The sequence below is a fragment of the Colossoma macropomum genome, unplaced genomic scaffold (genome assembly GCF_904425465.1).
Source record: "Colossoma macropomum unplaced genomic scaffold, Colossoma_macropomum, whole genome shotgun sequence".
In the NCBI taxonomy this organism is placed as follows: domain Eukaryota; kingdom Metazoa; phylum Chordata; class Actinopteri; order Characiformes; family Serrasalmidae; genus Colossoma; species Colossoma macropomum.
Genome location: NW_023494795.1, coordinates 18,739,627 through 18,766,154, shown reverse-complemented (window position 1 = coordinate 18,766,154; position 26,528 = coordinate 18,739,627). Strand labels below are relative to the sequence as shown.

At 44.6% G+C, this 26,528-nt stretch overlaps 1 protein-coding gene across 2 annotated transcripts in view; it reads left to right on the top strand.

Annotated features, from left to right (window-relative positions):
• The first annotated feature begins 346 nt into the window (after positions 1-346).
• The window catches only part of jag2b (jagged canonical Notch ligand 2b), a 51,278-nt gene continuing 25,096 nt past the window's right edge, over positions 347-26,528 (top strand). For both annotated transcript variants that reach the window (XM_036581720.1, XM_036581719.1), the window contains exons 1-4: positions 347-608; positions 1,333-1,653; positions 19,683-19,737; positions 25,796-26,050. In XM_036581720.1, coding sequence (XP_036437613.1) covers positions 540-608; positions 1,333-1,653; positions 19,683-19,737; positions 25,796-26,050 — 700 coding nt within the window. In that variant the 5' untranslated portion in view covers positions 347-539. The remainder of the gene's footprint in view (positions 609-1,332; positions 1,654-19,682; positions 19,738-25,795; positions 26,051-26,528) is intronic.

Here is a 26,528-nt window from a genome sequence, read left to right as displayed (position 1 = left end):
CAGCGTTAGAAACAGATGCACCCCTGCACTTGAACCTCCTGTGTACAATTTAAACGTGAGTTTGTGAGAGAAAGTCGTCTAATCGTTCACTATTTGAGCTCACTCGTTCGTCAGAGCACACGCATCGTCTTTGGCTCAAAGATAAAATAAACACTTGCCAACAATTGTGAAATGTTGCACCTCCGCGGTGACACGGGCAACGTAAGTTTTTTTGGCAACGCCCCGCCTCCGCGCGGTGATTGGCTCAGAGGCGGCGGAACGCTGCTTCGTGATTGGCTCCTCCGGCTGTCAATCGGGCGACTCGTTCTCAGGCGTGCAGTGGCTGGGAATCATATCATTTGCCGTGGAGTGATCTGACGGAGGGAGAGAGATAGAGAGAGAGAGGGAGTGAGGAGGGCTGGAGCTGGAGCAGCACCGCGCTACACCACGCTCGCCAAAATTGTGATTTTTGCATGTCAGGAGCGGAGGAGCCTGTCGCCGGTCATCGGCCGTTCCCCACCTTTCGTCTCTTATTGCTTGTTCCATATTAACCAAGAGGCATGTGGAATTGGGCGAGGATAACGAAGTGGCTCTCAGTAGCGTGCCTGCTGTTAACGATATGGACGAAGGTGAGCGCGTTTCTGATTAACCGATAGCACGTCCGATCAGTTCGGTGATGATCGAAGTGATCTCGAGGCGAAGCCCGGCGGCCACGGGCTGGTCATTCGGTCAGCCGTTGAAGGGAAACTGATTTTTTTGCTCGTAGTAATCGCTAATTGAATCACGCAAATCACGCCAGTCATTTCGGAGGAGCATGTGATCGGCTGTCAAGGTTCAGAGGTTTCACATTTCTCGCTAACTCTAACGGAGAAAATGAAACGTGCGCTTAATTCGTGTCAGAGTTAGTAGTTTGTTGTTGCTTCGCAGTCCTGGAAGGAAGGGAGAGAGGAAAAAATACGAGGCTGAAGTTGGCTGCTTTTTCGAATTTTCCCGTTCCACCTTAAATGGTGCAGCAGTTACGTTCTGGCGCCTCGGGCGCCAGAACGTAACTGCTGCACCATTTAAGGTGGAACGGGCAAATTCGAAGAAGCAGCCAACTTCAGCCTCGGGAGAAAATGCACATCGACTGACTCTCCGCAACAATTAGCTTGCTAAGTGGTCTCAAATTGGACCCCCTCCTTCCTTTCCAGAAGACCCGAATGCGCCCGAACTTACCCGAGTTGTAGTGTCAAGTGGATTCGTGTCAGCTCGGGGAGAACGTGGAGTCGTAGCGGCTCCGTTATGTTTGTCTCTGGAAGGCCTCTTTTTTTTGTTTCGCTTGGGTAACGTATGTATTTTTTGGGTTATTTTTAGGTGGGCCAGTCTTCGGGCTATTTCGAGCTGCAGCTGATGACCGTGGAGAATGTAAACGGTGAGTTGTGGGACGGGGAATGCTGCGACGGCGCGCGGAGCTCGCAGGACCAGCGCTGCACGCGGGACGAGTGCGACACGTACTTTAAAGTGTGCCTGAAGGAGTACCAGAGCGAGGTGACCACCACGGGCCAGTGCAATTTCGGTACCGGATCTACCGGCGTGCTTGGTGGAAATATATTTTCTTTTAAGAGCGCCAAGAACAACCCGAACAAGATCAGCGACGCGGGCAAGATCATCATCCCCTTTCAGTTCGCCTGGCCGGTAAGTGCAACTTTTTCCTCCCCCCTGCTCTCTTCATCATTAGCTGATTGGTCTGGTGTATTAGAATGCGCTGCTTCGGGACTTGGGCTGGATCCCGTTACGGTGATGACAGGATGCGGTTGCTTTGGGAAAGCCTCAGGCTTTTTGGACTGTCTAAATGAGAGCTTGCTACACAAACTGGGCCATGCCTAGGAGAAGGCAAAGGGCAGATGTGGCTACACATCACCCTCTGAGAGAGTTCATGTGTTTGTGTTTTTTGGGAGAGTGGAGGGGGGGAAGAAACAATCCCCCTGCTTGCTCCCTTACTGAACGTAGAAGTGCATGTAAGGTGAGTGCTGAAAGCTGAAAGCTCTCCGCCTCCTGCAGTCAAGTGCTGCTGCTGCAAGGTGCTTCCTTCACCGCAGCGCAGCAGAGTATATGTGCTTCTATTCCCCATAAGAGTTCATCAGACTACTCACTGGAACCCTTTAAGTAGACTTACTTTAAGGAAAAATCATGTGTAAGCTTTTTTTCCTAAAGTAGACTCAAACTGCTGATATTAGGAGGCATCCTTTCACATGTGGATTGCAGGGTAGAGCTGGGTGATATGACTGTATTCATCGTTATCATGAGAAATTATGTTACAGTACGTCACCATACACTTTCCTGAGCATGTTGTGTTTTTCATCAGTACTTAAAAGCACTTACTCACAAAGGGCCTCATTCACCAATATGTTCTTAAGTTTTTTCTTAAATCTTTTCTTGAGAGAGATCCTAAGAAAAAGTCTACATCAGATTCTTAAACCACAGAGATGTTCACACCTTTGTGCTCTTGAGTGTGTGTAGATTCTGTTCTTGCCTAAGAACACATCCCAGATAAGAAAACATATATAAATGTCAAAATCTTTGTGAAAATTGCATAAGTGGGTTTTTAGAAGAAATTTCTTAAGAACGGTAGGTGAATGAGGCTGAAAGAGAGCGTAATTAGTTCTGTTTCATTGGATTTAGTGCATCAGCACAGTGTGTAAGATGTTTAAATAAAAATGATTAAATTTATAGGGTTCGATAGTATTTTAAAAATTTGGCCGTCCGTTGTCTCTTCTAACTTTTCTAAAGTCAGAAAAAATAAATATAGTGACAAATTGTGTATCGTAAAAAAAACTTCTCAAAGTATCGTGATATGACATTATCGCCCACCTCTATTGAGTTCTGCCTGTTATCTGAAACAGCTACATGGGACACAACTGCTGATGTCCATATCGGGTTTCAGATGAGAGAGGTGTTGTATGCGGCCTGTGTGTGTCGCACCTCGAAACAACAAAAAAGATGTTGTGTAGTATTGACTGTCAGCTCTGGACTGGAGCCCAGACATACTGAGCTCACCTGCAATCACTCAGCTGTCTCTGATAGCGCTCTCTTTGACCAAGCTGTTTACAGCAACCGAACACCTTTCCTTTAATACAGCTCCACCACTTGTCACTCAGTCCCCACATAGATTAATATGTAACTGACTGAAAGCACCTCTCTTTCTGTGGAGCTTCGTCAAAGCTGACTTGATTTGTGCAACTCCTGTCCTGTTTAGTCAGTTCCCAGTGAAGGTTAGTGGCGGTAAGCGTGATCTCTAGATCTGTTGTATATGGGGATGTACAGGGTGAGTCAAAAGTCAGGAACCACCCACATTTCCGAAAGACACTTAATGTTAGAATGAGCTCATCATTACCATCATAGTGCAGGACAGTGTTACCCGAATACATAACGGTACTGATGAAGTCAGTCTTAAGTGAAGTGTCACAGATATCTGAGTGCTTCCCGACTTTTGAGTCCCGCTGCTGCATCTGCAGTTCCGGCCTGTCCCATGAAAGCTAATGAAATTGCCAGTGGAATGCGTCTTTCCATGCCGCCGCATCCGGAGAGGCATTTGATGTGCTCCCAGTGTAACCGCATCCGCGCTGTATTGTAAAGAGATATGGAGCACCTCTTTCGGTCTCGGGCAGTGAGTCTGCCACCTGTCGGAGGAGATAATTTGCTCTCTCTCCTTCCACGTTCATTTGTGCTCTGAGTCTTGTGGCGCCAGAGGTTAAGCTCTGGTGAGTCTTGCTTGATGTGGTTTCGCGATTGCACGGATAGCCAGGCAGTCTCACTTCGTTAATGGACAGCTATCATTTTTAGAGGGTACTGTAACTGAATATGCAAGAAGCTTGGTTACCTTAGAGGTGCGAGACAGTGTGTTTCCTTTCCTGATGCCAGTGCCTGGTTACTGTCGGCTTGTGGTTTGAAATTCTCTCTCTGGACACTGCCCATCGGCTGTGTAACGGAGAATCATGCTGACTTTTCTCCATTACTATCTGTGGTATCAAACAGTGGGAGATGGTGCTCATCTCGGGCTCTGCTCTCTCTTCTCCTTGCCGGAGAATCGTGGAGAAAGCAGCTGCAAACGTCCGTCAAAGCTAAGGGCCGCCGCGCTTCAAGGCTAAACGGCAGCGTCAGCTACACCTGATTGGGAGCTTGCCGGGTGGTTGCTAGGCGACGGCTACATGGGCCTTTAGTAAACAATTATCTCTGGCCCTCTGAGCTCCCTTCCCCCTTAAACTGGTCTTTCAGTGCAGCCACTTGTTCAGGCCTCACCTGGGAAAGAAGGGCTTGAGCCACACTACTGATTACACTATTGACTGTGTAATTAGCCGGTCACAGCTGGCTACATCTCAAGCCAACAAAAAGCAGTAATTGTCCAGTTCAGCATTAGAGCAGGTGGCTGCTGATGGAGCGTGATTATAGATTAAGGGTCCAGTAGGTCTTAAAGATCACCCACTTGGCTGTGTCCACCCTTTTGTTGTCCTTTTTTTTTTCCCCCCCAAATATTCTTCTCATGAGTCATTTATAGTCATGCTTGGGAAAGATTGTAAATTCATGTTGAATTTAGTGAATAACCAAAGAAGAGGTAGTCAAAACAAACTCTGTCATTTTTTTTTAATTCATATATGGGGCAACGGTCAAACAGCCAACTTGACTTTGTTTAGTGTGTGTAATGTCGCAAGAAGCCCCTTCATTGATTTATCACCCCCCCCCCAAATCGCAATGGGATCTACCATAATGATTTAACGGTAGGTTTCTCAAACTTGATCTGAGACACTCCTCATCCTCCTCCTCCTCCTTCTCCTCTTTCTTCTCTCCCTGACCTGAACAAAATAGCTTTTTGTTCTGCCACCTCAATAAACATTTTCTTTCTTGTGACCAGAGGCTGTGCTGCCTTTTTGTCTTCCCATGAAATGGAGGGAAGCACACTTAAAGGCAGCATTTTTCTTGCCCCTGAATGCTTCAGTCATGGGGGGAGATATTTTTAGGAGCTGAAAGACTGGGCCAATTAGGAGGCGATGCGCCCAAGGGTGACTTTTACCCAACAGCCTACTAGTTTTTTTTTCCCTTTATTCAACTGTTTTGGAGACGTTTCCTGGCCTCTTCCTATAACCGGTTAACAGTAAAGCCACATGTAGAGCATCAGGCATCACTCAGCAGTTTAGGCTGGTTTTCTGGTATCCAACTCATGCGCTCGCAATGCAGTAAAGCGTTTGTTAGTTTGTGAGTGGGGAGGGAGGCAATAAAATGAAAAGAGAGAATGTTTGGATGATTCTGAAGAGTACTGGCCAGCCACCTCCCACTCTACAACTCCTACATGGTGTGTGCTGTAAAACAAAAAGCTCTCCTTTTAGAGAGTGTCTTTGGCAGGACGTCGTCCTCGCTCTCGCCAAAGTGCTATTAATCGATTAAGTAGTTTTTCAGTTGATTTACACTTCGGCGTACGTCACCATTGAGAGAGAAAAGCCAGCGTGATGTGATTCCTGCGAGTTCATGCAAGGTCTGTTAAGAAGTAGCCGGTTGGTGGTGAAAGGTGATGGAGCAGCTTCTGAATTGAATAAGCTGAACGATTTCTTGGTCTGCTGCTAGATGGATCAGTAGTCTGAGAGGATGGGGATGGGATGAGCACTTATCACCTTATTGAGTGATGGAACAGATGCCTGCTATGGCCTTCTTCAGAAGTGCTCACTTTTTGCTAAATGCTTTGAAGGCTCCAGACACTTCCAGGTCACTTGCCTTGTCCCTTGAGAGGAGTTTAAAAAAAAACAAACACATGGGGTGCTTATGCTGGTGTGCACGATACTACCTCTACTGCCCCCCCCGCCCCAATTTGTGAGCCACTCTGGTAATGCTAAAAGCTGATGAGTGGTACCAGATGTGACCAAAGCAGTTGTTTTAAACCCCTGTGCAGCTCTGGTGATTGTCAGGAAGACTGTCTACAATGCTGTATCCTTTCTGTTGCCTTCTTCTGATCTCAAAATGGTTTTACTGGGCCATGACCTCTTCTTAGTGCAGGTTTGTGTCCTATATGTCTCCTGCTGGGAACTCTATATCTGCCGCAGCTCGCTCCGTTGTTCTTTCCCTCACTCAGCACTGTTCTTTCCTTTCCAGAGCGTGCTCAGGGGGAGCCTGATTGTTTTGCCGTGGCTGTTTTGGTTTGTTTGCCCGTGTGGACGGGGTTGCATGTGTGTGAGATTGTGTGTGACTAATGCATGCTTCGTGTGGCGCTTCCTGCGCGACTCTGCGGGGACGCGAACGCTGAGCAGGTGTGCTGCCGTAATTAAAGTGCATTAGCGCACGGCCAGTTTAATTCCCACTTGACCCCTGAACCTGTTGGAAATGATAATGATGATAATGGAGCTTTAGCTGGCGTCAGAGGGGCTGTAACCAGGCTGCTCGGAGCTACTGTAACCAGGGCCGGCTTCAGTTAGTGAGACTAGCCTGCAAGAAAAGTGAGGCTGCGTGCTGTTTCTGGGTTAGTCAGAGATGCTGAAAGTGGGTTAATCAGAAAGATGGCAGCTGGAACTAGGGCTAGTCAACTGGCCCTTCAGATGGTCTGTTGGTGATCTGGTTATCAGGGGCGTCAAATGGCAGCCTCGCTGTAGTAACTCTAGGGCTGGTTGCCAAGTGGATTATCGCCCGACCGGCCCACTGCGGAATTATAATCGTGCCCGCGTTGGGGTTTTGACATTAGTTTGTTAATGGCATTTCGGGTTAACCATAATTCCAGAGACAGGAATAAGGATCGTGTCCTCTGCGTGTGTGTGTGCGTTATGGAGCTGATCTAGGGTGGTTGCTCTGGGAGCTGTGCGAGCTGTCCCCACTGGGCTGTGGCAGCGCTAAGCTTGGCAGGCTGTTTCTCATGCAGCTCGAGTGGCCGTGCTGTCTCCAGCTGCCGGGAATACTGCAGTCAAGCAGAGAAACAGCCCCATCTTCTACAGCTCTCCTCTTTTCTTTTTCCATCAAGTACCTTTTTTCTTCGAGGAAAAGTAAACAATTGTTCAAGAAACTGTCATAAAAATCTCGGCCTCTGCTCCGGCCGGCACTCTGTCTCACTGAAATGGTGTTCTGTTTATTTTGTGCCTTTTATTTCAAGAGTGCCCCTTATCTCAGAGAGTTTGATAACTTTCTAGTACCTTTTGTGTGTTTGCGTGTCCCTCTCTGCTTAATTAGTGAAGGGGGAGGGGAACGTTGTGTTGTCAGTACATGGCCAATAAGCTTGTTGGCATAGTAGCGGAATGCTAAATGGGCCGCACGTGTTCACACGCACACGGTATGCTATGCTGGTCAAGCTCCTGGTGGTGAGCAGCACACCTGCTTGTGGTTTGCTGTCAGCTTTGCTTTCAGACTCCCACCACTTAAAGCAAGACACTACAGGCAGAGATGACCATTTTAGTGCTGCTAGAATTGCATCTGTAACAAGCCTTCTCTTTAAACTGTCATCAAAATGTAAAAACTCAATAGAAGTATATTTGTTTCAGCATGGTTTGTCAGTTCCTGTTCAACTGTATTTTCCAAAAGTTAGCCACTTTAATGAAGGCTTAGCTCCGCCCACACTCGACCCAGCCATGTCATATATCGTTGAAAAGCTTGTTTCCTGTAGAATCTAACCACATTATTCAAATATGTTCTGATATGACAACATTCACACAAATGGTGTTTTTAAAGACCTCACTGGCTAATGCAGTTCTGAGGCCCATAATTAAAACCGTCCTTTCTCAAAGGTCAGCTGTTCTCTAAGGATGCACAGTTATGGAAACTGTGGGAGGATGGCAATATCCAGCATTTTGCATTTAAATACCTTCCAAAACATTTACAGAAGTATTCATATCATATAGGTTTACAGAGAAGCATAACGCTTATTTCTGTAATGTTACTATTGCAGTAAAAATAGTAAATATGGATATTTTAGCACAGTAACCCAGTATCAACTCAAACGTTCTGCTCTTTCAGAGAATAATCCATAAATCAAATATCAATTTGAAATATCATTCAAATCTGAACATCTAATGCTCATCGTGTTAATATCTGCTGATATCAATAATTCTAATATTATCATACGTCTCTACTTTTTTCTGCATTCAGAACAAAAGAATGTATTCTCTTTTAAAATACCTACATTCATGAAATGTTACATGTTCATCCTTAGCCCTGTTCTGAAGGATAGCTTTCTTAATATATTTCTGGATTAGAGCTGGACAGTATGATAGTAATTATCATTATTGTCATAATTGTCACAGTATGTCATAATATGCTTTCCTGACTATATCATGGATATTCTGAGCACTTAAACAGCACTTCTAACTATGTGTTTGATTACAAAGAAAGCACAATAAGTCCTGTTTAATTGGATTATGTGCAGTGCAGCATGGGAAATGTTGAATATAAATTGTTGTATTTATAATCTTTGATAGTATTTTTCTAAATACAGCACTACTTTTAATATTTCTAACCTAGCAGATGTCATAAAACATATTGCGACATATTGTTTATCATGAAAACTTTCTGAAGTATCATATTACATTTTTGGCATATTGCACACCTCTAAGCTAGATCTTTGTTCAATTTTGTATCACTAAATGACCTGAAAAACATTTTTATAATAAGAATACCTCATGTTTTCTTGATTAACCAGTAAAACAGTCATCTTTTGGCAGTCTGTTGTGTGAAGATGGTTAATTAGATGTTTGTCCTTATTATGAAAAAAGCTTTTTTTAATTCTAGCATCATCCAAAGGCAAGTTTTTGTTTTTAAAAATATGCAAATGTATGCATATATGAGTTTATCTAAATGTAATTTTGGGGGAATCTTTAAACACAAAAAAACCCAAGAATCAACTGGCAAGGTGTATTTCATCCATTCACCTGTCGTGTCTCCTTAAACGAGCCTCAGGCCCACTCCCCTGGATATGTGTATGAACTTAACAAAATGCATTGTGGTCTGCTGTTGCACTTCAGCATTGTACGGAGAGGAACTGGACCCCGCGCTGAAAGAAGGGAGGCTCCTGATGGCAAAATATCATTTACCGGCTGCAGGGCCCAAAGTGCACGTCGGGCTGTGTCTCCCTGCCTCCCAGGCCCACAATGCCCCTTAACAAAGCTATTGTCTGCCTTTGTGCGCTGGAAGCCTTGCGGAAAATGGCAATTGTCGGAGTCGGAACGAGAGTCACGTCAAATGAACTCGTTCGCCGAGAGGTCAGCGGCTTTGTGCTGAGCTGGACTGTGTGAGAGGGGTTTCCGATAGCTGAATAACCACTGGCATCCAGCTCTGATCTGAAACGGAGCTGCTCACATGTGTATGTGTGTGTGTGTGTGTGTGTGTGTGTGTGTGTGTGTGTGTTGTCGCTTCCCCTGGGGAGGATTGCAGGGATGATGGTAGTGGTGGGGGGAGATCATGGGAAGAGCTAAAGGAACAAAGGGCAAGTGCTGCCTTTGGGTCATGCCGGCTGATGGGAAAAGCCTTTTCTCATGGTCTGTGAATGAAGGCCTAGTGAAGCCTGAAGCAGCTCTGTGTGCCCTCCTGTGCTCCAACGCTGCTCTACAGGCCATCGGGTGCAAACGTCCCCTCTCTCAATCCTCTCTGTTCCCATAGGACCGGCCCGAGCCATTGCTGCTCATCATTTTCTTTGATGTGACCTCGTCCCTCCTCTCTGGTCTCGCCCTGTTATTACCTGGGCCGCAGGAGTTTCTGAAGCAGACGCATAAATGAACCTGCTCCCATTTGAAGCTGTTCTCTGGTGAAGAGATGTTCGGGACTGTTAATGTGAAAAGAGAGCAATAAGAATGACTCATTATTATTTGTTTTAATCATTATTTAATTATTCAGCCATCCCAGCTAGAGTTACAGTGCTCAGTTTGTACTCGCTAGCCACCAACAAATAATGTATGATCAGTGCAACTATAATCAGTTCATTTGTTGAGAATCTTGTACTGTATTGCAATTAAGGTTGGGCAATAGGATTGTTTATCATGACCAAGCACACATAATTACATCACAAAACGTTTTTCTGAGCATATTTTGGGGACATACTAATTACTTAAGGAACACTCACCAACTGCATGTTGCATTACAAAGAGAGCGTAATTAGTGCTGTTTAATTAGATTTAGGGTAGTGCGGTATATTGCATGTTGAATAAAAATCACTTTTTTTATAGTATTTTTATAAGAATACTACTGGTTGTTTTTGTCTCTTCCAAGTTTTCAGACGTCAAACAAATGCGGGTTGTCAGTTTTTCACAAAGGGCTGAGTAGTTAATCGTTTTCATATCAAAATCACTATTAGAAATGTACAAACTGTGAGAACTACAATTTGAAATGTATGCTACATTATTCAATGTTGTCATATGTTTTAAGTGGGGAACTATAGATTTATAACACAGAGCTCATGAACAAGTAGTCTGGCAAACTGTGTTCAGCGTGCTGTTCTTCTTGGCCCGGACCTTTTTAGTCCAGGTTTATAGAAACGAATCACATTTAAACTCCAATCTACAGAGCCCCGCTGGTGACATCCTGTATAAATAAAAATAATTTGTGGCCACAACTTAGTAAGGCGTGGAAACGAGATCCTACTGCGCAGCAACTACTTAGTAAGGCATGATCTCATTCCCACGCCTTAATAAGTGGTCACGACTTAGTTAGCCGTAGAACTTAGATAATTAAGTCGTTGCCATGCATTAGGATCTCGTTCCCATGCGTTAAGGCGTGGCCATGCATTGTTTTTACTTATATGGGATGTCACCAGCAGGGCTCTGTAGCAATCGCAAAATTGGTCAGAAACAATGCAATCAGATATTTCTCCTAAATTATTTAGCCATGGTTCCATGTGAATGTTACGCAGTGATTTGTTTGAAGTAAGCAATGCATGAACTCCAATATTTGTTGTCACCATTTACAACGACCGAAACTTTGGCGGCTAAAAGCTAAAAGATGCCTCAGTAGTGAAGAGATGATCAGTACACAGTTTAGAGCATCTGAAATGCTGTGTGCATATATGTGTGTGAGCAAGAGAGCAAGTGCAAAAGATGCTGGTCACGAAGTGAGCCATTCTCTGTCTCTCTGGCACCTCGAAGATGAATGTCAGGGCAACTTGTCTGCCCCCCGGCGTGGTGCGCGGTGGGGACCTCTGTAAGTATGGGAGGAGAGGGCACCTTTTCTGAACACATTGATTGATTACAGCCAGCCTTTTTCTTCCACCCCTTCCCACCATGGAAGGCGTGACGCTGTCACTGTCTAGCTTGACCCCCCACACAACATCCCAGCCAGTCTTCATGCTCCACTCTGACACAGAGTCTAGACTCTGCTGACACAAACATGGCCCTTGTTGAGCCAGAGTTGTATGGCTGTTGTTGCCTCCTTCAAGACGAGTGAACACAAAGTGCCCTCATTAGCGTGCCAGCTCGTTCCGTTTGTCCCTGGAGAGAACAGAGAGACCGGCCTGTGCCGTGATCAGAGCTCCATAAATCTCCGCTGAGGGACAGCACCACTGCCCCACAAAGGAGATGGGCGTTCTGCTCTAAACGTGTTAAATGAACCAGCTCCACTCGACTTGGTACACGAACAGGCTTGTTGATTTACAGTTTCAGTCCAGAATCTGTTTTCCCGGCTTGTTTATTAGATTTTATCTAATGTCTTTCTGAATGGAGCGTCGTAGATCCTGGTTAAGCTTGGTTTTAGCCCTTGAGCCTGAAATGCACCCGAGTGTTCTAATGTGGTCTTGAGAAAGCAGCCTGTGGATTCTGGCTCTGATCCGCCACGTCTTGGTGTTGCAGACGTTTCGAAACGAGTGAGAAAATTTTGTTCTGTTGCGTGTTTGCGAGGATGTCAACTAATGACCAGGGAATGTGGTCGTCTCTTTTGAGCGGACTATACAAAAAGTCATTCAGCGGCTGGTAATTGGCTCGGTGATGTCTCGCATTTGACTGTAATTGCTGTGGTCGATGTTGGCCGGTGGCTCTCCTGCCTCAGGCTGGCCCGACTAGCCTGTGTCAGCAGGCGGGGGGAAGAACAGAAAGGCTGGATTGACGTCCCAGATTAATGAAGTTTACATGCAGTAATTACTTGCTGCTGCGTGTGTGCGCGAGGTGCAGGGCCCTTTAAGAGCGATCTATCAGAAGCTGTCACTGAAAGTCTCCGTTCAGAAAAGCAGTACTATGCGCCTGTACCTACCTCAGTCTGTGCATAAGATCGTGTAGACAGATGACTTGCGTTGATGTTCTTGGATGCAGAAGTAATTCATCTGGTCAAAAGCTGTTTCTACTGTGTTTTTACAGTGGAGAGATACTGTTCAGGGTCTCTGAGCACCACAGTGCACCACTCATCATTTTCCTATTATTACATTTTAAGTTGAACCCAGAACCAGACCTCAGAAATCGAAGGTAGGTGGCATGTGGCTTATACACAGAGAATGGCAGGCAGTCTGAAGCCTTTTGAAATAAACAGCCAAAGGCTTGGGTGAAGAGCAGGTTCTCTGACACCTAATGTGATGAATTCACTAAATTATGTCAAATTGTGTTCCATTAAATCTAGAGTGTGAAATGAAGCTTGATGTTTATCAGAGCTGTCACTGTGACTCTGTGTGGTATGCGACACCACGCTGCACGATGCTGCGCTATGCGATGTGGTTTGTCCGGTGCGTGGTGACCCTAAGGGCCAGCTTTTTTTGAGTTTCGGGGAAATTTAGCCAACAGTCAGAACCTTGATGGCTCAAATGTTCTGTGGTACCCCTGTGATTTTGCACCTCTACTTAAAAGCCAATTGGTAATCTTCTCCTTTTTTACACGTTGGTGAGGGGGGTGGGGGTTTGCAGGGATAACTGGATTCAAGTGACAAAGCAGCTCTTAATAAAAAGAATTTCCAAAAAAAAAGGATAGGAAGGTGCAGCCAGGCGGAGAGCGAGGGAAGTAGAGTGGGTTCCTGATGGCTTAAGCCACGGAAGTGCGTCTCTTCCCTTCGTCCGTCTTGCTAAGAGAGGGCAGGAAATGAAGTGCTCTTCCCGGGTAAAGGTTACTGGGTTATTGAGACCTGTATCTCTCTCCCCCTCCCGCCCGTCCTGTTAAAGATTCTCTATTCCACCCCCCACCAAAAGCCCCCTCTTTCTGTAGGTATCTTCGAGACTGGCTTGTTGTTGACGGCTCCGCTGCTCCCTGCTGCGGCTAAGGCGTGTGAAAGCTCTTGGGTCGCCTCACCTACCACTCCACTTGGTCAGAATGACCTTTACGCGGTCGCCATGGTGAGGAGTGCTCAATTGAACGTCACTTGGTAGTGACAGCTAAGTCCTTACCTCCTTTATACTCAAGCCTGGAAATGCTTTGTGTTACCTTTAGCTTTATCTAGGATGTCCCAGTGTGATCTGGAAAGATCAGGGTTCTAGCTGATCAGACCATATTTTAATAGATAAAGAGATTTAATTAATTTATTAGCATTATTAAATTTGATTTTTTATTGGGTGTTATTTTATTTAGGTGTTATTTGCCCAGACTGCTTTATGAGTAAGACACAATAAATGGCAGCCAATCAGAGCAGAGGTTATTTCTATATTTGACAGCCTGTTAAATTCTAAGGGAAGAGAGTTTGGAAAATTGTGATGTAAAAATAAGTGGCCCTCAGCGTAAAGGATATGGGCCCTTTAATTGACAGCATAGCATATGTAGCCTGAATTGGACAGGCTTTATTAACTGAATTGTACTTGAAGTGTTTGTTGCATGGCTATATTATATACTAAAGTACAAACATAGGATCTGACTACTGTGAGCAGGTACTGAATTTTGAATGGCTTGGCTGAGGATCAGGGTTAAAGCACTTGATTGGGACATTCCTACATTTAGTAGGTTTAGTAGTTTGGGATAAAGGCTCATGTTTTGCATAATGCGTAGGAGGCCAGTGTGGTGTTCCCTCTGTGGACATGCTGTGGCCAAGTTGGCTGTGTTGCAGTTGGCTGTGTGTGTGTGTGTGTGTGTGTGTGTGCGCGCATGCTGCAGGTTAGCAGTGCAGCGCGGGAGGCTTTTGAAGCGATGAGATCCCTGATGAGAGGTCTCTAGGGTCAGCCAGAGCCTCACTCCTTACAGCCCCCTCTAATTTCTGCCTTGCCCTAAAATCCCCCCTTCACTCTGCCCAACCCCCTACCGTGGGAAGCTGCACCTGTGGCTCCCTCCACCACACATATTCTCACATACATACACACACACACACAAACACACACAAAGACATAAAAACACACACACACACACAAACACCCATGCATGGCTGAGTGACCTTGCCCTTCTTCATAGCTTCTTTCACAGTTTCAGGACTATAAGGTATAGCAGAGTTAGTACAGATGGCAGTGTCTTGTGCAAAAGAGGTTTAGTTCAACCCTTCAGTGTCTCTGTCCTCCGATAATGTTGATTATGGAAAAAAATAAGGATGACCCGAATCGGTCAAGATCAGATTAGGCAGTTTTTTTCTCCAAACATGCAATATTTCATTTGAATTTGGCCGATCTCTATTGCAATCTTCTGGCGTAAGCCAGGTAAGCGCCCTTGTGCTGTATATGCTGCTGCTACACTAATACTAGACTTGCAGACATAATCTTGTAACAAGAATGCATGGCTGGGGACAACTCGTTAAAGTTTTGGGTCTGTGTTAAAAGAGGAATACCCCCCTCTAAAACATGCCCCCAAATTCCTTTAGTCCATGATCTTGTAATGTCCAGAGTAATCGAGAACACAAGCTAGCAAAACAGTATCATCAATGGAACTGGTCTTGTGTTATGTAATGTGTGCTCTGCACATGGAAGGTGCATCTACATGCTTAATTGGAGTATTTTGGAGGGGGCCTTTTCAGTCATGCTAACTTATGTTACATTAATGGGCTAACGACAGGCTTGTGGTTCATCTAACAATGTTGACGAGCACATTATCACCTCCTACTCTGAGCTCCACCTTCATAAAGTGTTGGATTGGTTTGGAAGTGTCATGTTCCCACTCTAATAAGTCTACATTTTTGCCTAAAATTTAGCCCAAAATTTTGCTTGGTTGTCCCCAGATGTTCTCGTTACAAGCTCACATCTGGCCCCACGAGACTACATCAGTACCAAAATGTCATAGTGTAATTATACTCAGCTTAATATAGTATTTTGAGATTATTTGATATTGATAAAAGACCAACTTTGAGTCATAGGAAGTACTAGAAATGTGCTGCATTGTATTATGTGTTCATTTAGCCCACAAAAAAATAGCTTGTTCAAATCGGCCATTGGCCAATTTGGCTGCAAAGTAATTGTAACTGGCTATTATAACTTACCACTTTATCCCTAGACAAATGTCAGCTGTAATGCTCCATGACAATGTCTCTCAACCCTGGTACTGGAGTCGCCTGCTCCACACATTTTAATCTTATCTTTGCTGATACAACCCTAATTATCAAACTAATGAGCTAATTAACAAGCCATACCTGAGCTGAAGGGCTGTTTTATGAAGAAAGACACTAAAACCCCTCTGATAGATTGCGGTACGCTGCAGGAGGTGGTGATGTGGCTGCTGCTGTTGTGGTGCACGGTAGAAGAATTGATTGCTTGTCACTGATGGAACTTTGAATGATGGCAGCCTGTGATGGGAAAAGTGAGAGGAAGCTGCTGAAGGCATAATACTCAGATCACTTAAATAGTAGTTGCAGGAGTAATAGATTACAGAAATGATTGCTGTTCATGATTGTAAAAAATGTTTTGATTACATGTTGCTCATGGCTAGCTGGTGCAAAAGGAGCTCTTTCCTGTAATCCAAGCTGGAAAGGGCACTGCAGAGGCAAAAGGGGGCTATGTGAGGTCACGGTGTGACATGGGGCTGAGCCTGAGCGCATCTATGCCAGTGGGTCTTTTAGTTCGTTCTCAGCCTGTGTGTATATATATATCCTCATTATCAGGCTTGCTAATCAGGAAGGTGATGAAGTGCACAGACTTGTAGAAACTGCAGCTTTTAAAACCGTGTGAGGTGACATGCATCGCTAACGGGTCTGTAGGCATGTCTATTTCGGGGTGCCTGCGAGTTTCTGCAGGAATGTTGCTGGACAGTCTGGAGACTTCAGTTGATGGGCAGTCTCAGAATCTCAGGGGTTTGGATGGAGGTCTTTGTTCACTGGTCACCTCCCCCATTGCTTTTATCCCCATCCAGCCATTTGGGCAGCTGTCACATAATCCAGCTAATCAGAGACTGGGTGTGTGGGAACAGGACCCTTCCCTGCACTTCTCTCTCACACACTCTGACTTTGCCACCCTTCTACTGACAGCAGCTCTCCTTGGTACCATTGCAAGCGTTTAGAGAAAAGGGCATGACCCAATCAGCTCACTCAGAAGCATTCATCAATGCTTACCAGTACAGGACCCCACTAATACATACACGGAGACACCAACACAGACGGGGCGGCCGACCCACGAGCTGGGGGATGGGCGGAGAGGTCAGAAGCTCCGCTGCATGTCATGCGATGATGCACGTCCATGTGAAATAATCCATCTTTTTAAGACGCATCTGTTGTGCGTCTGCATGGATGTGTGGCCAGAAGCCCACCACCCCCCTACTCCCACTACCACCCAAACAGACCTGCTACTGCTGTTAATCCCACACCGCTTCATCCAGACCAGCCAGTGGGGACCCCCCTCCTCCCCAGTGTCCCAACAGTGCAAGCACGCACCACACAAACTGTCTGCCTCCATCTCTGAGGGCTCCTCCTGCCCCACCTCTGGAGATGAGAACAGTGAGTGTGATGAATGAGGAGAGCCTGCCTGAATTGACAAACATGCGCAAACCATTTAAAAGAGGTGTTGAGGGTTCTTTAGTAAAGGCAATTTTTATACAAATATATACCTCATCATGGGGTCTTTTCACACTGACGCTCTGAAACCTTCACATCAAGTCTGTATGCTTTTATTAATGTAATACGAGAAGAAGAAATGGGCCTGTCGAGTAGTAACTGCGAAAAAGCCAATGTTTTTCTTTAGCCAGTATTAGAAGCACATTCTGCAGCCAATTCTGCTAAGCAGGTTCAACCAACGGCCCTGACTCTCAGAAGCTGAAGCTCTGAGTATTAAAATGAGCAAACATACAACAGCAACTGTAAGCTCTAATGTAAAATATGGGTTGGCTTTGTCACCCTTTCTGGCACAAATAGAACTAAATGTGTTAGCTGTAAAATATAAAAAAATCAATATTTATTACTTCATTTGTGCTGATTTATCAATTTTTCAAAATTGCTTATTGGCCCAGCCATGATTGCAACCATCATTATTCTTATCAGTATATTTCTGATGGAGATCCCTTTGTACATGGCTCTTCAGATAACCATTTACCTGCTATTATTAAGTTATCAGACCATATAGAACTATTTTTGGGGGTTTTTAAGAGTCCAGACGTTCTCTCCCATGCACTGCACACATGTGAAACCCATGTTTCTTCCCACCAACACACGAGCTTTGCAGTACTGAAAAGATGCAAGCGTAAACCCCATAATGCCAAGCAGCCTCTGTACATTTTGCAGTAAGCCGAGCACATAGATCAGTCAGTCCTGAAACAACTGTTTTGGTCTCGTGGAGGTGAGCCATCAAAGCTGCAGAAGGCACTTTGTCCCTTGATTAAAGAGCACAGCAGCACGGTGCAGCTTCTCTTTGGTGCGTCCTTTCAGACGGGCTTACCACGCCTGCTCCCACCGTCTCATTTGTTTATGTGGGGTTTAGTTCCATTTGATGACGGAGTCCTTTGAATATGGTTTCCAGGTAGAATCTGAGAAGTTTGGAGATGATCTCACTCTCCACAGGAAATGTATGAAACATGATACACGTTGAAGAGAAGTGGCCCGAATTAATTATTTGCTAAGCGGCTAATCATGACACTGTACCAAGTAGTGGCTCGTGATGGTGAGCGTAGGCCTTTTAAAGGTGAGAAATGGCAACTCTTATTTTTTTATTCAGTGTTAAGCTAATGAGTAAACCCTGCTGACTTTGAAGTTTGTTTATCACAAAGCTTAGCGAGGGGAGGGTGTGAAAATTGCCTGGAAGGGGTGACAAATCGCTGGGGAGTTTGTTTGATAGTTGGATGAACTTTCCAGGACTGAAGACTTTTTTTTGTGTTCAAGGTTAATAATAAATTGGTCTGACTGCTTGGTTTCTACAAGGAATATTAACAAGGCAGCAAGGTCAGGTGTCAGATGCATGTTGTCTAATGTGTAGCCTTTGACCAACACCAGCTTGTTTGATGAGCTGCAGCCCTTCTAGGTTAATTCATCGTGCTCTTGTTAGGGATACAAGGCATTGTCAGATATGTACATGAAAATTATCGGCCTTGGCCCATAATTCCCATATTAGTATGTCATTATTTTTAATGAGAATTGTTGAAAGAGATAAAATAACATGCAGGAACAATTGTCAGCTCAGCTCAGAGTCCTTGGGCATTGAACTGTATTCCTGTTCTATGCAGTTTAAGTGTAGTCATGTGTTATATTTCAAAAGTCAGACTTTTATTTAGAGAACTTTAAGCTGTATTGTGGGAACATTCTCTTCACTTTCTGGAGTACATTTTTACTAATTCTTTTGAATAATACTCCAATTGTCATTAGTCAGCAATTAATCATTAACCAACAAGCCTAAAATCAAAAATGCAGCTGCCAAAATATCAGTTATAAAGCACATGGTTCTGGTTCTAATCTGATTAACTGAGCTGTGTCCGAAGCTGTTGTAAATAAATGGATAAATGCATACTTAAGTGTGCACACACCAGTTGAATCTTGTATTAATGCACTAAGATATTTAAAACTGTTCTTTGTATGGCATGTATATGAAGTGACAGGGCTAGCAGTGGCCCAGGGTAGCTCCCAAAAATCATTGCCATCCACCATATCCATCTCTGTAATTTTGCACACCCATGTGTGATTTCCTCACACCGATGTGCTTCACGCTTCACACTTAGCAGTCTGTCTGTCTTCCCTTGTCTCTTTTTGTATATTTCCCATTTCAGCTACACATCCCTTCAGACTCATAGTGTTGTTGTCTTCTCACAGTGGAAGGATGGACAGAAACACCTGTGGATTTTTTTAGATCTAAATCAAAAGTGGAGCTTGAATTTCTCCTCTCTCTCAAAGACAAAGGCTTTTAGTGCTGTTTATCTGAAGGTGACCGTGTTGGTGGTCTGTCAGGTCTTGTATGGTTGTTAGGAGGCCCACTTTCTCTGTATCTTTTAATCATTTTTGGAGCTCCATTTTTTTTTCCTCTTCTTTTCTTTTGACTTTTGCCTTTTATTATGCAGGTGGATTATCTCATCTGATCTTTCCAGAAATATCTTTAATTTCCATTTTGACTAAAAATGAAATAAATTAAGGGAGATCTCTGACTTGTGTACAGTGCCAAATAACATTCTCAATTATTTCTTTGTCTTAGGCGTTGCTTTCAGGGGGTTAAAGGGATGGAATGTGAAAAGTGAGAGAATTGTGGCTCTCCTGCTATTGAGAAATGCTGACCTAAGGCCTGGACTGTGTCTTTTGTTTATGTCTGTCCCCAACACAATCTCTTTGTGTCTTTCTCTGTCTTCTCTGTTTTCTCTCTCCTCCTCTGAGTCTCTCAACTCTCTCTTTCTCTCTCTCTCTCTCTCTCACTCACTGCAGCAGGGAGGCATCCCCGGCTCTCTTTACTGTCTTGTGTTGCCTACATTGTGCTGACTATGTTTTTCCCTACTCTACAGAGATCCTACACGCTCATCCTGGAGGCCTGGGATTGGGACAACACCACTCAAAACAGTGAGTGCCACCTCTTGTTCTGTACAGATGAAACTGTAGTGTATTGTGATATATAAGCAGAGAGGTGGTGTAATATGTGGCAGATTAGAGGCTTCAGTGCTGGACTGGTGCATATTGGGGTTCGGGTAGATGGCCTAGTTGTACAATAGGTCTTTTGACTCATCCTGAAAAGTGTCGAGACTTGTGTTTTCTAACAGCTGAAGGACCACAAGGTTTGCCAAAAATTTTTAGATGATTCATAAACAGCAATCTTACTGAAGCTTGTGCCATAGGCTCTTAGTAGCGCAGGTGTCCTGGTTGTGTTGGTGGGACAGTACAATTCTGGTACAAATGTCTCTCAGAGTTTTAGCTAGACTACCCTGGGGCTGAATGAAGTGTGATTTTGTAAGTTGATAAAAGTTTTCATTCTTTCCACTAATCTGATTCCACAACATTCCTAAGGAAGGGAAGGAAGGTTGGAACCCGTAGGCAGTCACAAGGCCTGTACAGGCGAAGGCTTCGTGCAGCTTGAGCTTTAGTACTGACTGCATGCGCTCATGAATGCTTTAACGCTGGTCGGATGTTTGTACATGTTTGAAGGGGTTACTAGGCCTGAGCTGATATATACAGTTTGTATCATGATAATTACGTCTCCTTTTAGCATGGTTTGGTTTAGTGTCACATTACATTAAAAAGAAAGAAGCTACATGTTTAGAGCTTAAACAGTTAGATTCTCAGTGTCACTGTGTTGGTGGTGCAGGCACAGTATGTGCAATCAAATAGTAATTACAAATGTAAAAGAATATCCACATAATGATACGCTCTGTGTAAAGTAGACAGGTATACTTGTAGTTAGGACGGAAGCTGAGAACCTCTGCTAGGGAGAACTGCATCCTCTTCTGAAAGCTGTGAAATGTTCAACCATAAAGTACAGCTGGGGATAAACCGTTCGTTTCTTAAACCTTTCATTTTCTAATCATAATATAATCACAAACATGCGCCAGCCATGCATATCATGATATAACAGTGCTGCAAGGCTATACTTTCTATGTTGCATTTGTTTATCCACTGCTGCTATAAGGCTAAATTCTGCTAGCGCCCTCATGGCTTTTTCCATGTAAAATTAGCATCTAGCTACCAATTTCATAACGCAGAGCTCCAGCCTACAAGCTTACATTTGAAGCTTTTACCGAAACAGGGAATCTTTCAGTAAATAAAGCTTACTAACTCTGAATATTACTGCTAGCCTCTTAACAGTCTGCCAAGTTAGCTGTTAAACAAAATCATGTTATTGTGTTGAGTGTGTTTACTACAGTTTTGGACCTTTTACTTCATACACACAGAATTTGTGGCTACAAACGTGCACATATTCATGTTGACCTCCTTCTGTCGTGCTTTGGCTACACTCAGAATAGGGAGCGTGATAGTGTAGTGGGAACATGTGAAATCAGAGCTGATCTGCATATCTAACCCTGCAGCTTGTTTAACTAAAATGCAGCAATGTGTTAAAGTGTCCCTGATAACGTTACTGTGTGTATGAAATATCACAGTGTACCGAATTACCAAATACCAGCACATGTCTAGTTGTCACTGAAGTGCAGGGGTTTAACTACAAAGATTCCTGTCATGAACTTCTTAGAAAGTGCTCTGTAGCTGTCAGTGCCCCCTAATGTGCAGGCCCTTGTAAAGAGCACGGCTTTTTATGGTGCTGAATCAGTCCTAGCATGCAGAGAAGCCTAAGGGCCTTCGTACGGGGTTCCACTGCGTGGAGTCTGGGGGAATGGATGTGGGCGCCATCAGGCCGCAGCTGTATCCTGTTTTCCTTTGCCTGTCCGGCTGCCGATCCCGCCGCCTTTGTCTCGCTTGAGGAATTGTCGGGAGGAAGGGGGTCGAGCAGAGGAATTTAACATATGCGAGAGAAGGTGGATGCTGGCTGGCAAGAAAAGGAGCAGCGGACGGGGGCCCCATCTTTGATGTGCGGATGCGATCGGTAGGATGACTGTACGTCCCGGCCTCTGCAAGACGCCAAACGCAAACATGCGGCGCTCTCTTGCGGTGTGAAGTCATTCCATCCTGTTTTCCCCCTCCATCTTCTCCCTGGGCAGTGGACTGAGACAATGGGGCTTGCTGGAGAGAGGCCATTTATACTGGTCCAGGGCCCTGTAGGCCTGTCTGCCCTGAGAAACAGTAAGCTGTGTGGCTAGCAAGACTTCAGAGGGACTTGCTGGGGGATGATTTTGCCAGACTGCTCAGTAGAACGGCCAGGAATAGTCAGTGCGCCTAACTGACTGTCTTTTTGTTGTTGAAATGCACATGCATGAGAATTTCGGGGGACGTCACATAGCGTAAGCCACACGTGTCACGCTCCAGTCCTGGCGGGCCGAAACACTGCAGACTATAGAACTCTGCCTCATTAAACACACCTGATTCAGCTCATTAACTAATTAGCAAGGCCTTCATTAACTGAATTCAGTGGGTAAATGCTAATCTCCACAGCAACTTGGCCTGGAAGGTCCCCAGTTTGACATACCTGGTGTAAGTGGAACCATTCTGGTGACAATTGATAATAGGTTGTTTGAAGTTTAAACAAACAAAAAAAAAGAGTGGACTAATATTTCACCACTATATGGAGCCATAAATAATTGCTGCTATTATGAGGGACCAGCGCACTCCCATTAGTCACTTCAGTTCCTTCGATTTCAGCATTAAGATGTATACAAGCTTATTCAGAGTGGTATGATGTGAAATGCTCCGTTCTAGAGAAACTTATCGAGTCAGAATTGTTCACAGTGGAGGTGATAGGAACCAAATGTCAGAAGAGTTAAATGCATTTAAAAGCTTCCTCACAGAAAACTTACATGAACAGTCTAAGTCATTGTTTAACATTAGTTATATGAAGATTTTGGCCCAAAGTCTATCTTTTAAAATACATTTGTGGCAGAGGAGGACGTTAAGGATGTTGTAAGTCAAAATAGTGCCAAAAGACACCCGTTGACCCCTGGTTCCTACCACCACCACTGTAAAGAAATCTAAATCAGTAAGTTTCTTGATCACCCATTTCATGGTACTCTTATAATCACTCTGAATGAATTTCTTCATATCGAATTCATTAAATTATGCAGAAATTATGAAGCATGAGTAGATTTTTCCTTAGATATAAAGTTGTGAAAGGGAAGGAAGGGTTTAGGTGCTGCAGTCCAATTAGACCAGTTATTTTAGTCTGGTGTAAGCCATGCTACAGTGTACACTTAAGATAGTTGCTAAGCAAGTGTCCCCTAATGAAGTCACACACATTTGTTTTCCATGGCTCTCTGACAGTGCATCTTTATCATCCACCCCAAACACATCTTGTTTCCAGAGCTGTGAGTCTGGGAATAGTTTAATGATTAATCAGATTCTGCAGCATGAAGGTAGTTAAATAAGTTATTTTACAAGAATGAAAACATTCATATTTTTCTCGAATGTGGAGCCTATACTTCATTTGGTCTTAACATGCACGTCTTTACGGTTAGCACTCTTAGGAGTGCCAGTATTAGCGCTGCTAATGCCTAATCCATCTTCATCTCCAGTCTTTCTCTCCTTCCATGCTGTCATTGAGGAGAGCTGATAGTGCTGTAAATTGATGCCCTCTCAGGTGGTAGGGCTGCACTTCGTGGCCATACCCCACTGTTCTGAGACAGTGGCCTCATTTGTCACTCGTTTGAGAAGCCAACCTGAGTGCTCGCTCTGTGCCAGACAGTAATAATGTTGTCATAGTGGGAGTCCACTGCCAAGCCCTGTCTGCCGTAGCTTGCTGCAGTATGTGTCCTCACACAGGCTTTGGCAGAGAGCACGGCTTCAAAAATCAGCATTGCTGGGCTCTCCAGGCGCAGCTTTGTAATGAGCTTTGTAACGCTGATTGATAGTGCGTGTTTAGTATTCAGTGTGAAGGCTCTGAGTTTGCCGCATGCTGTGTGATGTTCTGCTTTCTTCAGACTGGACACATTCCAGCATATATTCTTTTGTCTGTCAAGGACCTGAGGGCAAAAAAAAATTGGACTCCCAAAATCATTTTTCATAGCCTCATGAATAAGAATGCTGAAGAATATTCTGTGTAAGCAGTGTGGGATGCACCGGTACAGGAATTGTGGGCCGATGCTGATGTCCAGTGTTTTTCATGCACGTAGTTGCCGGTGACGATACATAAATATTTATAAAATGTAGATGTAGGCAGTGCATCCATCTGGACTAGAGTTACAGAGATATGTAATACTTGTTTGTATAGGGTTACAAATGCAGTAAAATGAGTAAAATGCAGATATTTTACTACAGTAGCCAAGCATCACCAAAACCCTCTGCTGTTCTTTAATGCAGTAGATATGTCAACAAATATTTACATTAAATATTGGTCAGATTTAAACATCTGTCCCATACCTATATGATTGCAGTATCATTGTGAATCCCTACAGTCAAGCTCACTCTGCGCCTGAAAGCCCCTTTTTGCATAGGCCAAAAAAAAGACTTGATTAATGTAGAGAATGTGCAGACGTTCATGAAAATCTGAAAACTGCAGGTCATTTTGTGCACATATTAAATCTGCTCATTTGACTGCTTAGAGTATACAGTATATGAATGCTCTGCATGCATGCAGTGAAGCCCTGCAGGCCTCAGGAAAGGTCCCGTTGCATTGTGTTTACACGGCAGGAAGGGCTCTGGACGGGCTAGTGTTTAGACATTGGGCAGAGCAGCCCAGCAAAGCTTGTTCCATTGTTCTTTATCTGGAAGCGCCAGGGCTATTTCTGTTTTCGTTGCCTAATTCGTCTGACATTGTCAGTGGATGGAGAGGAAGGTGTGTGAGAGTGAGTGGGTAGGTTCTGGAGGGGGGGGCTGGGGGGCACGCAGTCAAAGCGTCAGGCCAGAGGAAATCGCAGGCCCCCTACTTCCACTGTGATTGTTTGCTGTCTCCGATCGCACTGTGATAAAGATTTCTTTCTTTGTTGGTGTTGGCGTAGGGCAAGGAAAGCTTGGCAAAATGTAAGAGTTAATGCGAGCACTTATGGAGGCAAGAGACACTCCTGTGCCTTTGTGCATCTTGAGGACAAGGTCAAATTTTCCGAAGGTAAGGTGTGGAAAGAAGGTGTAAATCCTTCAAGGATGAAAATCAGGCGGTACTCAACTCTATATTCCCTCCCATCTATCCAACTCTCCCTGGTAACAGCACTCATGGTCAGGCCACTCCCTCAGACAAGGCACGAGCTGCTTTTTCAACAGAAATGAGAAATGTGGAGTGGTGTGCAGTGTTTCCCACAGGTGTGAAAGAAACCTAGGGGCAGCCCTGGGGAGGGAGGCATTGACATTTGAATATTTGGATGTCCAAACTTCACAGTATTTGTTTACTTAATTGAGCATTCAAATAAAGCAGAGAATAAGCAATAGAATATTATGCGAAACCCCAGAGAGGAGCTAGTGGAGTTAGCATTGTCCTAAAAAGGGAAATTTGATAAAGGCTTAAAGTGAAGTAGAGATAACCTTGGGGAAGGAGTGATTCTTCACGTCAATTACAAGCTTGGGCAGCCATCAGTATACTGAGGGCGGGGGGTGGGTGGGGGGTGCCCAATTATAGCCCTATGTATGGGAAACACTGGGTGTGCTATTGGTTAACCTTGGTGCAGTCCAGAATACCCATTTCTGCTTTGGCAGTGGTGTCATTCACGTGTGTTGTATTTGTTTGGAGAGGTTTTGTGCATTGGTTTATCAGAGTGGGTTTGGCGAGTTGGCAGTGGCAGGAAAGTCTTAGTCACTAAGGCAGCTTGGAAATTTATGGCTTTATATCATGGTCTGCCCCTGCAATTGTCTGACATGGTGGTCTGCCTTTTGTTATTGCCTTGTAAATGTGAGTGGAGTGTGCGTGTATTGTTCATAGCTTTGTTCTTGCATGGTCTGTGTGGGGGCGGAGAGGATGGACAAAGAAATATTCTATTCTGTTGAGTGCCTAATAAAATTTCCAGTCAAGTTGTCAATGAACAGCTTGCCTTCTGTCCACTCCAGCACCAGTGAAAAGGCTGGACCCCACTAATGGTACTCCTCTCTGCCTCTCTAGGTGAGGAGCTGCTGATTGAGCGACATGCCCACACCGGCATGGTGAATCCAGGGGACCACTGGCAGGTTATCATGCACCCAGGTGCCACTGCCCGCTTCGAGTACCGCATCCGTGTCAAGTGCGATGAGAACTACTACGGCAGCAAATGCAACAAGCAGTGCCGACCTCGCGATGACTACTTCGGCCACTACCGCTGCGATCCTTCCGGAAACATCATCTGTTTAGAGGGCTGGATGGGACACGACTGCCGAACAGGTAAGAGATGTCTGCTGTTCAATGTAATTCAGGTGTACATCCCGTGTATCTCCTCGAAGATATAAATCGAGCTTGCCTTTGACATAACCTTGCAAGCTGGCTTTTAGGCCTACCTTATGAAGGAGGGCCTGTTAAATCATGACCTTTACCACCATGTAAAGACACCTGCTGCTATCAGTGGTTTCACAGGCCAGTAATCTTTACTCCTCAGCCTAAAGTGAGGTGTTCTGTAAATGATACCTCCACAGACCTGGAGTCACACTTTCCATTAGCTACATTAGCTCAATTCATGCAGGACGCGGTGTCATTTACACCCTCCTATAAACAATCGGTGAGCCGCTTGGCTGTTTTTTTGTAATTGTGGACTGGGTGTAAGGGGGCAGTAGGGCGTTAGATACTAAATCACTAGGCTGACCTGAACAACAATGGTATGAGAAGGTGGTGGGTGGTGGCAGGCAAGCTTTATGTTGGGCCATAA